Genomic DNA, 15,053 nt, shown 5'->3' on the forward strand with positions numbered 1-15,053 from the left:
TCATGCTTAGTCTCATGCTTTACTATTCACAGTTATTCAATCATATTGCATACAATTACATAGTACATCTGCAAAATCATAGTATTCTCAGACTGGTTGTAGTCTGATATAAATTATTTTACTATTTTTCAGGTAAAGAGTAAAAGATCAAGAGTGGTTGCGGGATGGTGTACGAATCAGGATACCTTATTTATTGTGTTTGCGAGATGTTTAAATTGAATTTGGTTATTGTCAATTATGAACTTATGTTTTAAATTTTATTAGAAATGAAATAAATGCTAGTTGTTTTGATGATTCCTATGATGTGCGTGAAATGTTTAACCCAGTTAACTTGAATATTTTTGCTGTTAAAATAAATAAATAAATAAATAAAAAATAAAAAAATCCTTAAAATTTGGGTTAAAATTCCGGGCGTTATAATCCCGGTCCGATGCAAGGGTTAGATTAGTATATGGAGCTGCGTATGGGTTGGGAAATTTCATAACAAACCTAGGTTTCATTCAAATTTTGATTAAGATCCGCAATTTTTAATGGAAAAATATAAAAATTTATTATTTTATTAGATATGAATTAGGGGTACAAATCAGTCAGATGTGGGATAGATCCTGCCATATCTAAATCCAAATTCAAAGTGCGAATAGTAGACCCAAATAAGATTCGAAAAGGCAAAGGTTGAATCAGAATCTGAAATGCAAGTGATAATATTGGATTCAGAAAAAATAGAAGAAAAACAAGCTATTTACATATAAAAATTGCAATGGGAACGGATTTTGATTCAAATCAATTTTAGAACTGAATTAAAGTACCGATTCGTATCCAAAAGTAATCCGATTGGACATATTTGAATCCTATATGAATGCACATTTAGATCTATCTTAAAGGATCCAAATCCAGATATAATGCGTCAGACTTGAATTATATATACAATCATATCCGATCCATTTGCATCCCTATATGAACTGGGTCTGGTTCATGTAATTCTTAAAGGATTGGTATGCTTTAAGTGGGTCCAATCAGACCCTCCGGATCCAATACCAGCACTAGCAAGTCGGATTGGTGTTCGGATCCATCCTGGTTTGAACCAGTTCCAACACGTTGAAACTCCTCAGCATAGTGACAAATATCGTGAGATTTATGAAAATCTCATGATAATATCACGAGAAATTGCCTGAAAGTTTAAAATGACAATTTCTCGCAAGATTTTATGAAAAAAACATAAATATTATGATTTAAACGCGTTATTTACATTTTAAACGGCTATTTATCATGAAAAGCTCGTGTATTTTTATTTTTAAATAAATTTTATTAATATTTTCTTATAAAAAATAATTTTTAGATTTTATTTTGTTTTTTATTGCCAAGATTTTGCCGAAAAAAATATGAGATTTATGAAAAATTTTCAATTTCTCTCAAGTTTTTAAAAAATGAGATTTTGTCGATAAAAATGTTTGTCACTATGCTCCTCAAATTAAGCAGAATGGTCAAATTCCTCCAAATTTTACTTTGACTTTTGACTCAATCCAAAGCTATATTAAATCGTTGACTATCTTTGACTCAAAAAATGCACACCCACCAATTCATGGAAGTGTCAAAACCATGTGACTATCTCCCAAACATGTGGTTGGAGTTGGTAATACAATGAATGCCAACTCCATGTTTTGGCAAAGCATGGAAACCGTGTTTCCATCCCAATTCAAGGCTTCCAAACACAGCCTAAATGGGTGGTGGATGTCCCTTGAATTATCCCCCCCAAAAAAATCATTATTCGGAATGGTCGTAGATCCCGACCCAGATCCATAACGTTTGCCTCTCTCTCTCTCAAAACCCAGTCTCCTCCTCTGACCATCGAAACACATCGACCATCGTTTGGTGAAAGTGCAGCTGCTCCCTTTTGTAAGTTTGTTTATTGCAACCATCGTTTGCTTAGTTTCTTGCTGCCTTCACGCGAACTTCCTTTCGTCAAATCATTTTGTAGAGATTGCTAAAGGACTCCCAACATGGACCCTCTTTCTCTTGACTTATTTTTTTCAACAGAATTATATCCCAAGGATCTAGATATGTCCTGAAAGGTTCGAGTTTGCTTTCCCCATTTGAAAATTGTCCCCACCCATCTTCTTAATTTGCGTCCTCAACGGTAAGGACCATTGAAACAACGATGCATGCGAAGCGTTTGTGGAAATGCTTCATTTAAAAATCTGATAGAGCTTCTAAGATGGTGCTATGCAATGAGGCAGGTTGATGGTTTTGGTTGTATGTCAGATACGAAGACAATGAGCTGATACAATATGGTTTGAACTTTGAAGTACTGTAGCTGTATTTTTGTAAACAACCGCAGTCATTCTTTCAGCTACCAAGTCAATTGGCTGTTACAGATAGGAGTCTAATGACTTTATGAGGCTATCACCACGAGTTGCTCCCAACTCAATGAATTGCAATGTCCCTAGTTGTCATTCAAGAGCACTCTACTCTCTAGTTGACTAGGTGAGAGCCTCGATTCAGTTGCTGGTGTATGTTTTATCTTGGCCTGGAAATTTCTTGAGTCATCCTTGACATGAACCAGGAGGTTCAGTTGAGAATTCTCTCCACCTGACCTGGTTTTTTGGCTAGTTGAGTTGATTGTAGGAATCAAGTAATCAATTTTGTTGACGACGATGTGATGAACAAGTAACAATACGTTAAACAAAATTTTCTGTGCTGTGAACGGAACACGAAAGATCTGTATGACATATGCTAGCCTGCGATTGGAGATGTTTTGGAGGGAGATATCTGTGTTATAGTTCTTGTTAGTTGTCCTTGAGCTCAAAGGATGGAATTATCTTTCATGACGATTTAAAGTCGGGTCTTGACTTTGGTTCACCTTTGTTTACAATCTGCTAAAAATATTTGACAGCAATAACTCTGTTATTTGTCGCAGGCATGCACATTCACACCATCATTAACAGTTGATGCAACAGTGTTTTGCCTTGTAGGTCCTTGAACAAAATGCTGCAGGCACTTTCTATACCAGGGTCATGCATGTCTTATGAACGGAGAACCACTTTTCAAAAAGTTCAAGCTCCTATCGTGCACAGAGTGTCAGCTTGCTTCACACAAAAAAATGGAGTTACATTGGAGTATACACCATGGCTTGTTGTTGGATTAGGAAACCCGGGGAATAAGTATCATGGCACTAGGCACAATGTACATTCAGTATTCTTTTCAAAAATAGGACTGTTATGTACTCATATTTAGGTCCTCATAAGTTAACAATTTTGTGATGATATTTTTAAACTAGGTTGGGTATGAAATGATTGATCGTATTTCTCAAGAGGAAGGAATTATATTGAATACCATACAATCAAAAGCCCTGATAGGCATAGGTACTATTTTATATTTTTGTAAATAACATATCATAGGGTTATCTTTCAGTCATTTGTTCCTAGTGCCTTAGTTGTTTCCTTTTTAGAAACGAAAATTTAGTTCTTAGTGGAAAATTCACTGGTTTTGATATTTCTTAAGTTTATATGTCTTATTTGGTTGCATAGTTGGTGCAGGTTCCATTGGGGAGGTTCCAGTTCTACTAGCAAAACCTCAAACATACATGAATTTTAGTGGAGAATCTGTTAGTTTTCCTGATCTTGTGCTTTGGCTTTCTACACAGTCATTTTGAATTTCCTTTCATGCCACTTCTTTTAATGATTGCCGTTAAATTTTATTAATGATTTTGGAGAGATCATTTTATTAAATCATTGATTACTTTATTAATTATTCCCACCAATCTTAGCATGCTTGTTGCCGCTGCAGACTTCTCTCAAATTTTCTATCAAGGAAGTTATCTGCCATTAATTTCCTTGAATATCTCTTGTCATGAATTCTTTTGGATTTAGATGAAACTACTTTATAACTTAATAACATGGTCTTGGTGTATGATGACAAGTTGGTTACTTTCGACAGCATGAGGTCTTTTCACAGAATGTGGTAAATATCACCTTTGTCAAATTGGCATTTATGTTCTTTTTAAGAGGTGCATCATGAATGGTCTATAATGGGTAAAACTGCATCATCAACATCTAGCTTTGGGATGTTCTTTGCTTCATTTGATCATAAACTACTAGGGAATCTTTTGCTATTTATGCTGTTATATGCAAACTGAAATGAAACACGATCTGCACAATCGCAACGCCAACAAAGGGCTACACAAGTGCACAAATATAATATGGTCTCTAATGGACCGATTACAATCTCATAAAAGAGATATCTAAACCACAAACTTTAATGGAACACAATGAAAAAATAATATTCTTTGTATTCTCAACAAGTATGCTTAGAAAAACAGATCTCTACATTTATTTATAGAGCAATACATGTAGTTCAAAAAGGAAAAAAGGAAGTCATTGGATTGCCTCCAACGGTCAGAATTATGACCGCCTAATTAGTCAACACTGATTTACATACTAAAATAAATAAATAAATAACAAAAAAGGTTGTACAATCCCTATTGGACCGGATATATTACAATAAATAAAATAACCAACATATCCCTAATATACGTATATGTAAAAAATATTGTATATTAGGTATATATACATGCATGTATATATATATGTGCAATGTATTTTAACACTCTCCCTCAAACTTACGGTGAGATCACCGAAAGTTTGTTAAGAAGAAACATAAAATGTGGTAGAGGAAGAACTTTGGTGAAGAAGTTCGCAATCTGAAATTCAGACTGAACATATGGTAGAGTAATCGTCCTCTTCAAGTATTCTTCTCGAACATAGTGACAATCCATTTCGATATGTTTTTTTCTTTCATTAAATGTGTAATTGTTGGTTATGTATATGACACTTTTGTTATCATAGCATAACTTTGAAGGTTCTGAAACATCAACACCCAAATCTGAAAGTAACGATCTGATCCACACAACCTCAGTTGTTGCTGTAGCCATCACCTTATATTCAGCTTTCGTGGAAGATAAAGACACTTTTTGCTACTTTTTGTATCTTCAAGAAATGAGAGAATCACCTATAAACACACAAAAACCCATAGTTGAATGCCGGTTATTGGGATCTCCTCCCCAGTCAAAATCAATATACGTAATAAGATTTAAAGATGAAGAAGATAGGAATAGCCCTTTAGATATAGTCTTTTTGATGTATCAAATTATTCTTAACACGACATTCATGTGAACTGACATAGGTGCATGCTGAAACTGACTTTCAGTATCCACCACATGTGCTATTTCTGGTCTAATAATAGATAAGTACATTAGTGATCCAATAAGTTGCCTATAAAGAGTTGAATTATCTAATAAAACCCTGTCTTCAACTCTCATTTTGACATTTATCATTTCAGGAATGTCAACATATTTTGTTTCTGATTCTCGAACATGCAACAATATCAACCACAAACTTTAATTGAGACAAAATGTATCCTCTTTGGTAAATATGCTACTTCAATACCTCAAAAAATCGAGGTCAGTCATATCAAAAGATTTCTTAAGCATAATTTTAATTTTTTCAATTTCCTTCTGATTATTCCCAATAATGATCATATCATTAACATATAAGAGCAAAATGGTAAGCGAAGTACCTGTAGATCTTATAAAAAGAGCAGTGCCAGTATAACATGACTTAAATCTAAAAGTAACGATAGTTCCACTAAATCGATTATACCATGTTTTAGGAGCTTGTTTAAGCCCATATAAAGTCTTTTGAAGACGAACCATATCGTTTTCAATAGTCAGACCAGGGGAGGATCTATGTAAACTTCTTTATTTAAATTGTCATTTTAAAAAACATTCTTAACATCTAACTGCTATATAGACCAATTCCTAATGGATGCTACTGCAACTAGAGTCCTAACTGTGGTCATGCGAGCTACTAGGGCAAAGGTTTCTTCATAATTTATAGCATATTCTTGGGAGTATCCTTTCGCAACTAACCTAGCTTTATATCTTTCTAGGGATCTGTCACTCTTTCTTTTCACCTTAAATACCTATTTACATCCTATTGTCTTTTTTCCTTTAGGAAGATGTTGATTTTTTCAAGTATGGGCTTTATGTAATGCATCTAATTCTGTTTTCATAGCTTCTACCTATTCTTTTATATCTTTGGCTTCTCTATAGTTGGATGACTCATGATATGAGTGAATTGCTAGGAGACATGCCCTATAGTTTGGGAAAAAAGATTCAAAGGCGACAAACCTATTTGGAGGTTTAGGTATTCATTCAGATCTTCTAACACTAGATTCTTTTATATTTGTTGATTGACTATATTTTTCAAGAGCACATGGATGCTCCCCATTATCTCGTCTAGAGTATTGTATAATGGTATCTGTTGGTTCTTCACTTGGTTCATCATTTGTCTTAATACTATCACTAATTTCATTATCAATTTCAATGTTGGATTTAGGCAATAAGTCAAACAAGAAAGGATACTCGGATTTTTTCTTTGGTTTTTCAAGAAATGTTACATTTCTAGATACTTAAAGTTTATCATGTTTAAAATCATAGCATTGATAGCCTTTTTTATTTTTGACATATCCAAGAAAGACACATTTAATAGCTTTAGGAGAGAGTTTGTTGTATTTTTCAAGAAGTACAAAACATTTACATCCAAAAACTCAAGTTTTGTTTTTTAAAGTTTGAGAAGGCATTCTATTTATTAAGTAAACCGCGGTGAGAGCGGCTTCGACTCAAAACTTCTTTAGGATTTCTTTTGAAATAAGTAGGGTCCTAATACCACCGAGGTGGTATCCCATGTGGTAAGCGGGGTCCTGTGCCAAGCTGAAGGCCTAAGATCGAATCCCTCTGCCACATGGGCGGACTGTTGTTCTGGTAGAGGTCTGCCTAACCTCAGCTTGCCTTTCAAAAAAAAAGTAGGGTCCTAGCAGTTTCAATAATATGACAATGTTTTCTTTCAAAAATTCATTTTGTTGAGGGGTCCTTGGACAAGATTTTTAATGCAAAATACCCTGGGTTTTAGATAGGATTGAAAATCATTTGAAAGAAACTCTCCCCCTAAGTCGCAGTAGAAAATCTTAATATTTGTTTTAAATTGATTTTTAACAAGATTGTGAAAATTTTTAAAACACGGAAAAACTTCGGATTTAAGCCTAAGGAAGTAGATCCAAGTGTGTCTACTAAAATCATCTATAAATGTAACATAATATGAATAACCATCTTTTGACAAAACGGGAGCGAGACCCCATACATCCGAATGCACTAACTCAAAACTTTCATTAGTCAAGGAAGTTATAAATCCAAAAGGCAACATTTGCATTTTTTCAAGTATATAATCTTCATATACAAATTCCTTTTCCTTACAATTTTTTTTTAAAAAGAAAAAAGAGATAATTTGGATACACTTGGATGTCCTAGTCTTTTATGCCAAAAATATAAATTAATTTCTTGAATATGATTACAAAAAGAATCTTTAGGTAAACATAAGGAATCCATATAGTAAAGGTCTCCTCTTCTATGACCTAGCCCAATCAGTTTTCCTGACTGGAGATCCTGCACTCAACAAATCATAGACAAGAAGAATACTTTACACCCATAATCGGAAATTTGAGAAACCTAAAAAAGGTTTAAATCAAGTTTTGAAATAACCCTAACATTTGGAACAAAGAACTTTTTTAAATCGTTGTCAAGATTTTCCTATACTTTTAACTTTTAAAGAAGTACCATCGATGGTTGACATGAAAAGTATAAATTAGTGCAATCGCACAGTAGGAACTCATTATGAGTCATGTGAAAAGACGCTCCCAAATCCAAAATCCAAGAGGACTTACTCGGAGGAGAAGAAGAGACGACAACACCGGACGTAGGAGCGACTTTTAGTATTTGTAAAATGGCCTCCGCAATTTGGGCATTTGTCAAATCATTGAAGTTGTCTTCTTTTGATATTCTTGAGGTTCTTCACTTACAACAGCCATCTTTTTAAGTTTAGGACAATCCGTTCTTATGTGTCCCAATTATTTACAATAGTGACAAGTAATTTTTCCTCCCTTCTGTCCTCCATTATATCTTCCTCTATTGAATTTTCTCTCAAATGCGGAGGTTTATAAGTTTTTACAAAGTTACCGAGTCTTGATACGACAAACACTTCATCACTAGACTTGTGCATTCCAAGTCTAGTTTCAGCTTAACATATTTGAGCGAGTGCTTCACTTATAGAAAGAGTCAAAGTCCTATGAAGTAAAAATGACCTAACTTGCTCAAATTCCAGTTGAAGACGATATAAGAAAGAGGAGATTTTCTCTTTCAACTTGTTGTTTTCTCATTTCAATTGCCGAACCTTTCCATTTTGGTTCTAATATAGTCAATTCATCCCAAATAGGTGATAAGAGACCATAAAAATCTCTTATATTTTTATCCCCTTGCTTGGTTGTACATACCTTGTCTTGGAGATAATATAGTATAGCCATATCCTTTTGAATGAATGAGCTCTTTAAGAAGATCCATGTGTCACTTGCCTTTTTAAACTTGATGATGTTGGTGGCAATCTTGAACTCTATGGTTAAAAGAGGTCGGGGTAGGCCTAGGAAGACTTGGATAGAGATGATAGGAAAGGATATGAATGCTTTGAACCTCACCAAGGACATGGCATTGGATAGAAATGATTGGAGGAAAAGGATTCATGTGGAAGACCCAAAATGAATTTCTTTTTTGGTTCATATCGCTGACCCCAATTGTTTTGGGATGAAGGCGTAGTTGTTGTTGTTGTTGTTGTTGTATTAGCATCTCAATCCTCCATTTTCTTCTTCGGAAAGAGCTTTGATTTGATTTTTTTTCTTCTCGTTAGCTTAAGTTGGAGTTCATTAGTGGTCCCACTAACAAAACCTCAAAGTTTTTTTCCTTTGATGTGGTTTTTCATTACGTTAGCCCACGTCAAGTAGTTGTTTTCATTGAGCTTATAGGAGATGATGGATGTAGATTCTCTTTCACCCATGCTAACATTGAAGTGAATGACTTGAAGTGGAAGAGCAAAAGCTTGAAGACCACCACCACAAATAAATCACACCTAAGATGGTTTTCAACACTACAAGAGCCCAAGGCTCTAATTGTAATGAAAAGAGGCGGAAGCACCAATAGAGCAAAAGTCACTCCTTAAGAGTGACTACAAGAGCCAAGAACACAAACACCAAATGTGCACACACAAAACTCACAAATATAGGAAATGACTTAAAGTCATAAGTTGGATTTATTGAAGAAAGGAAGAGAAGGGTGTAAAAACCCATACATTTACAAGGGGGAACCTCCTCTTTAAATAGAGGAGGGAAGCACTAAAGAGGACCCATAAAGGGGGCTCCCTTCTAGTCGTTGGGAGCCCCAACGGTCATAAATATGACTGTTGGGGCCCCAACGACTAGATGGGTGGGGCCCCTTTATGATCCCAAAAAGCAAAAAGAAGAAATAAAAAAGAAAAAAGAAAAAAGGGAAAAAGAGAAAAAAGTGAAAAATAAAAAGGTATATTTGAGAATTACCAAAATACCCCTATCGGGTTTTTGGTTTATACAAAACAGAAAAAGAAAATATAATTATGTATATATACATATATACATATATATACTTATATATACTAATGTATATATATATAAGTATATGTATATATATATATATTTATATATACATAATTTAACACGCCCCCTCAAACTTTACGGGGAGAAGACCGAAAGTTTGCCAAGAAGAAACATGAATCGTGGAGTTGGAAGCGCCTTGGTGAAGAAGTCAGCTAGTTGATACTCTGAAGTGACATATGGCAATGTGATGGTTTCTTTGAGATATTCGTCTCGAATATAATGACAATCCATTTCGATATGCTTGGTCCGCTCATGAAAAGTGTGATTGCTGACAATGTATATCGCACTCTTGTTATCACAACAGAGCTTGGTGGGAGTGGAAATGTTAACGCCCATGTCACTAAGAAGACTTATGAGCCACACAATCTCCATAGTTGTCATTGCCATAGCTCGATATTCAGCTTCAGTAGATGATAAGGAGACCTTCTGCTGCTTCTTGCATCTCCACGAGATAAGAGATTCACCTAAAAAAATGCAGACCCGTAATTGAGATCCGATCATTGGGATTTCCTCCCCAGTCAGCATCAGTAAAAGCAGTTAATTCAAGAGATGAGGAAGAGGATAAAAAGAGTCCCTTGGAGATGGTATTTTTGATATATCGCACAATTCTCATTACGGCCGCCATATGAACCGTAGTAGGAGCGTGCTGAAATTGGCTCGCTGCATGAACCGCATGAGCTATATCTGGACGTGTGATGGATAGATAGGTGAGGGATCCAATTAATTGGCGGTAGGGGGTTGGATCTTCAAGAGGAACACCATCTTCAAGTCTTAGTTTCGCATTGATAACTTCAGGGGTCTCCACTTTCTTTTCATCAGATATTCCTGACTTGGTACAAATTTCCGCAGCTAACTTCATTTGAGATAAGATGTACCCTCGTGCTGAATAGGCCACTTCAATTCCTAAAAAATATCTCAAATAACCAAGGTCAGACATATCAAAAGTATCTTTTAATATAGACTTAACATCATTTACTCCCTTTTTGTCATTCCCAGTGATGATCATATCATCAACATACAGTAGAAGCATAATAATGGAGTCACCTGTTCTTTTGACAAAAAGAGCAGTGTCAGTATAACAAGAAGAAAAACCTAAATTGATTAATACAGTACTAAACCTGTCATACCAAGCTTTAGGAGCTTGCTTAAGTCCATATAAAGCCTTTTTTTAATTTTAAAACTTTTCCATTTAAATTCATACCTGGAGGTGGTTCCATATAAACTTCTTCATTTAAATTATCATTCAAGAAAGCATTTTTAACATCAAGTTGAAAGATGGGCCATTTTTTGACAGAAGCTATAGCAATAAGGGCTCGAACACTAGTCATTCGAGCAATCGGGGCAAAAGTTTCATCATAGTCTACCCCATACTCTTGGGCATAATCTTTGGCTATCAACCTAGCCTTATATCTTTCCAATGAACCATCACTCTTAGTTTTTACTTTAAACACCCATCTACATCCAATGGGTTTCTTGCCATTGGGAGGATCAATGACTTCCCAAGTTTGTGCCTTTTTAAGGGCATTAAGTTCAAGCTCCATAGCTTCATTCCAATGATCATATTGTTTAGCATCATTGTAATGTGATGGTTCATGAAATGAGTGAAGAGCAAGAAGACATGCTCGATAATTAGGGGAAAAAGAGTCATAAGAAACAAATCTATTTGGAATCTTAGGAATGCGATTTGATCTTCTTTGAGAGGTTTCTTCTATCGACTCATTTTGAGAAAATCTTTCAAGGGCACATGGGGGATTTCTTTCATTCCTTCTAGAGTAGACTTGTATTTGTCTTGAAGCATTCTCTTCTAAGTTTTGATCATTATTTGGGTGTTCAACAAGATCTTCAAGAGGTTCATTAAGATCAATATGATCATCTATGATGTTTTCTTGAGGCAACAAGTCAAATAAAAAGGAATAGTCAATATTTTCATTTGGTTGATGCGAAAAACCATTTTCTTCTTCGAGGAATGTGACATCTTTTGAGATATAAAGTTTATTATTAAGGATGTCAAAACATCGATATCCTTTTTGTTTTTCGCCATATCTCAAAAAAATACATTCAATAGCTCTAGGAGAAAGTTTATCATTTTTGCGAGTTAAAACAAAGCATTTACATCCAAAAATTCTTAATCTTTTATAATCGGGAGACATATTGTAAAGTTTTTCAAATGGAGAAAGATTTTTCAAAGAGGATGAAGGGATTCTATTGATGAGATATGTTGAAGTTAGAACCGCTTCGGCCCAAAAGGATTTTGGGATATTTTTTGAAATTAATAATGTTCTTGTAGTTTCTATTATGTGCCTATGCTTTCTTTCCGCAAGACCATTTTGTTGCGGAGTGTTGGGACAAGAACGTTGATGACAAATTCCATTTTCTTTTAAGTAAGTTTGAAAATCATTAGACATATATTCACCTCCCGAATCGGACCTAAGAATAGATAGATTTCCCAAAAATTGATTTTTAACCATAGCATGAAATTCTTTAAAGAACGAGAAGACTTCAGATTTGCGACTTAAGAAGTATATCCATGTAAATCTAGTGAAGTCATCAATAAATACCACATAATACGAAAAGCCTCCTTTAGATAAAATAGGGGAGGTCCCCACACATCGGAATGAACAAGTTCAAATGGCCGAGTGGCAAAATAACTTCTTTGAGGAAACGGAATAGCTTTAGATTTCCCAAAAATGCAATCTTTACAAGTCATGTGATTGTCTTTACAAGTATTGTTCAAAAAAGGGAAAAGAGACATTTTTACAAAATTTGGATGACCAAGTCTCTCATGCCAAATTCCAATACTTTTATCTTTAACAAGATTGCAAGATGACTTAGATGGAAGCGTCAAAAAGTCCATAAAATAGAGATCACCCCTTCTATGGCCTTGCCCAATCAGCTTCCCTGACTGGAGATCCTGCACGATGCAATCTTTAGGTGAGAAAGAGACTTGACATCCATGGTCGGTGATTTGGGAAACGGAAAAAAGATTTAAATTAATTTTTGGAACAACTCTTACTTTAGGAACAAAGAAATTTTGAGAATTTTTGAAGTCAAGTGTTCCAATACTTTCAATTTTTAAAGACGTTCCATCGGCCGTTGAGACATAGGAGGACATAGGTTCGGAAAAAACATTGGAAAGGGAGTTTTTATGAGATGTCATATGGAAAGAAGCACCAGAGTCTAGTATCCACATACCTGGAGGTGATGAAGAGTAGGCGATGGCGGCTCCGGATGTTGAAGGAGAAGACTTGAGAAGGTGTTGAAGAACTTCGGAGATATGATTAAGAGTTTCTTTGATATCTCCTTCTTTGGTACTTTCTTCCTTCTTTGGAGAATTTTCTCCAACCGCGGCAACCTTTCCTTTAAGCTTAGGACAAACCGGTCTAATGTGTCCCGGTTCATTACAATAGTGGCATATGATTCCCTTTCTAGGCCCATTGATATTTTTGTTAAAGTGGGGAGGTCTATATGCTTTAACATTAGAACCGGGCCTATTAACGGCCAAAACTTCATCATTCCTAATGCTCAAGCCAAGTCGAGTTTCTTCTTGACATAACTCGGCAAGAGCATCTTCAATAGGTAGGGCTTTGCTTCTATGGAGAAGAGATGCCCTCACTTGTTCAAATTCCGGGCGAAGTCTATGAAGGAATTGAAAAAAGTGCTCATTTTCAATTTGTTCCCTTCTTAGTTCAATGTCTTGTGGAGCAACCCATTTGGGCTCAAGAAGGGTAAGCTCATCCCAAAGAGGAGTTAGAGAGCTAAAATAGTCCCGGACACTCATATCCATTTGTTTGGTGGAACGAATTTTTTCTTGGCAAAAGAATTGCCGAGCAAGATCCTTTTGGGTATACATACCCTTAAGAAAAAACCAAGCCTCATTGGCTCTTCTAAACTTGGCAATATTGGCACAATTTTTAAGATCTACGTTGTTCATAAACCATGCCAAGATTTTGGCATGGTTGCTTTCCCAATCCTCGATTTTGGATTGATGTTCATTAATGGCTTTGATGCGCTCATCGCCATCTAAAGCCTTTTCAACTTCATTTTCAATTTTGGTAAGAACAAGAGAGGGTTCGGGAGTAGTCCCCATAACAAAACCCCAAAGTTTCTTACCTCTTAGATGATTTTCCATAGCGGAGGCCCACATGAGATAGTTGGACCCATTTAGCTTGAAAGAGAGCTCCACTTTAGAGTCACGTTTCATCGGCACCAAATATACTTCCTTTCTTCAAAACTTTGAGAGGCACGCTTTCCAAGATGTCAAAAGAGAAGCTCAATCACCAACCGAGCTCTGATACCATGTAATGAAAAGAGGCGGAAGCACCAATAGAGCAAAAGTCACTCCTTAAGAGTGACTACAAGAGCCAAGAACACAAACACCAAATGTGCACACACAAAACTCACAAATATAGGAAATGACTTAAAGTCATAAGTTGGATTTATTGAAGAAAGGAAGAGAAGGGTGTAAAAACCCATACATTTACAAGGGGGAACCTCCTCTTTAAATAGAGGAGGGAAGCACTAAAGAAGACCCATAAAGGGGGCTCCCTTCTAGTCGTTGGGAGCCCCAACGGCGGTCATAAATATGACTGTTGGGGCCCCAACGACTAGATGGGTGGGGCCCCTTTATGATCCCAAAAAGCAAAAAGAAGAAATAAAAAAGAAAAAAGAAAAAAGGGAAAAAGAGAAAAAAGTGAAAAATAAAAAGGTACATTTGGGAATTACCAAAATACCCCTATCGGGTTTTTGGTTTATACAAAACAGAAAAAGAAAATATAATTATGTATATATACATATATACGTATATATACTAATGTATATATATATAAGTATATGTATATATATATTTATATATACATAATTTAACACTAATACCATGAAATAAACAAGATGTGCACAATCACATTGCCAACAAAGGGTTGCACAAGTGCGCAAATACAATATGGTCTCTAATGGACCGATTACAATCTCATAAAAGAGATATCTAAACCACAAACTTCAATAGAACACAATGTAAAAATAATGATCTTTGTATTCTCAATAAATATGTTTAGAAAAGCATATCTCTACATTTACAAGAGGCTTTATTTATAGAGCAATATATGTAGTTCAAAAAGGAGAAAAGAGAGGCAGTCCAACAGTCGTTGGACTGCTCCTAATCAGGCAACACCGATTTACATATTAAAATAAATAAAAAATAAAAGAACAAAAAAAGACTGTACAATCCCTATTGGTCTGTATATATTACAATACATAAAATGACCAAAATATCCTTGATATATATATATATATATATATACAATGTATTTTAACAACCTCAGCTGGTTTGCTAGAGATAGTATAAAATGTTAAAATGTGAATGCTAAAATAATCCAAGGAGAATTGCTCAATAGTATCTGGGACTGGGTTTTCAGAAGCAAATAGTTGCTTGACCATCTTGATACAACTCTATGAAGTAATCATTAAAAAAGATGTTGATTAACATCAATAAT

General features: G+C 35.2%; 1 protein-coding gene across 4 annotated transcripts in view; it reads left to right on the forward strand.

Moving 5' to 3' along the window:
- Positions 1–1,797: 1,797 nt before the first annotated feature.
- The window catches only part of LOC149827412 (chloroplastic group IIB intron splicing facilitator CRS2, chloroplastic-like), a 34,382-nt gene continuing 21,126 nt past the window's right edge, over positions 1,798–15,053 (forward strand). The window contains exons 1-4 of one of the 4 annotated variants that reach the window (XM_090020311.1): positions 1,798–1,893; positions 2,955–3,180; positions 3,275–3,359; positions 3,525–3,601. In XM_090020311.1, the coding sequence (XP_089876437.1) occupies positions 2,983–3,180; positions 3,275–3,359; positions 3,525–3,601 (360 nt within the window). In that variant the 5' untranslated portion in view covers positions 1,798–1,893; positions 2,955–2,982. Of the gene's footprint in view, positions 1,894–2,403; positions 2,482–2,617; positions 3,181–3,274; positions 3,360–3,524; positions 3,602–15,053 lie in introns of those variants that run through there. The other 3 variants (XM_090020310.1, XM_090020312.1, XM_090020313.1) reach the window with 3 other exon arrangements.

The sequence above is a fragment of the Nuphar pumila genome, chromosome 10, assembly GCF_984573655.1.
Source record: "Nuphar pumila chromosome 10, dmNupPumi1.hap1.1, whole genome shotgun sequence".
NCBI lineage: Eukaryota > Viridiplantae > Streptophyta > Magnoliopsida > Nymphaeales > Nymphaeaceae > Nuphar > Nuphar pumila.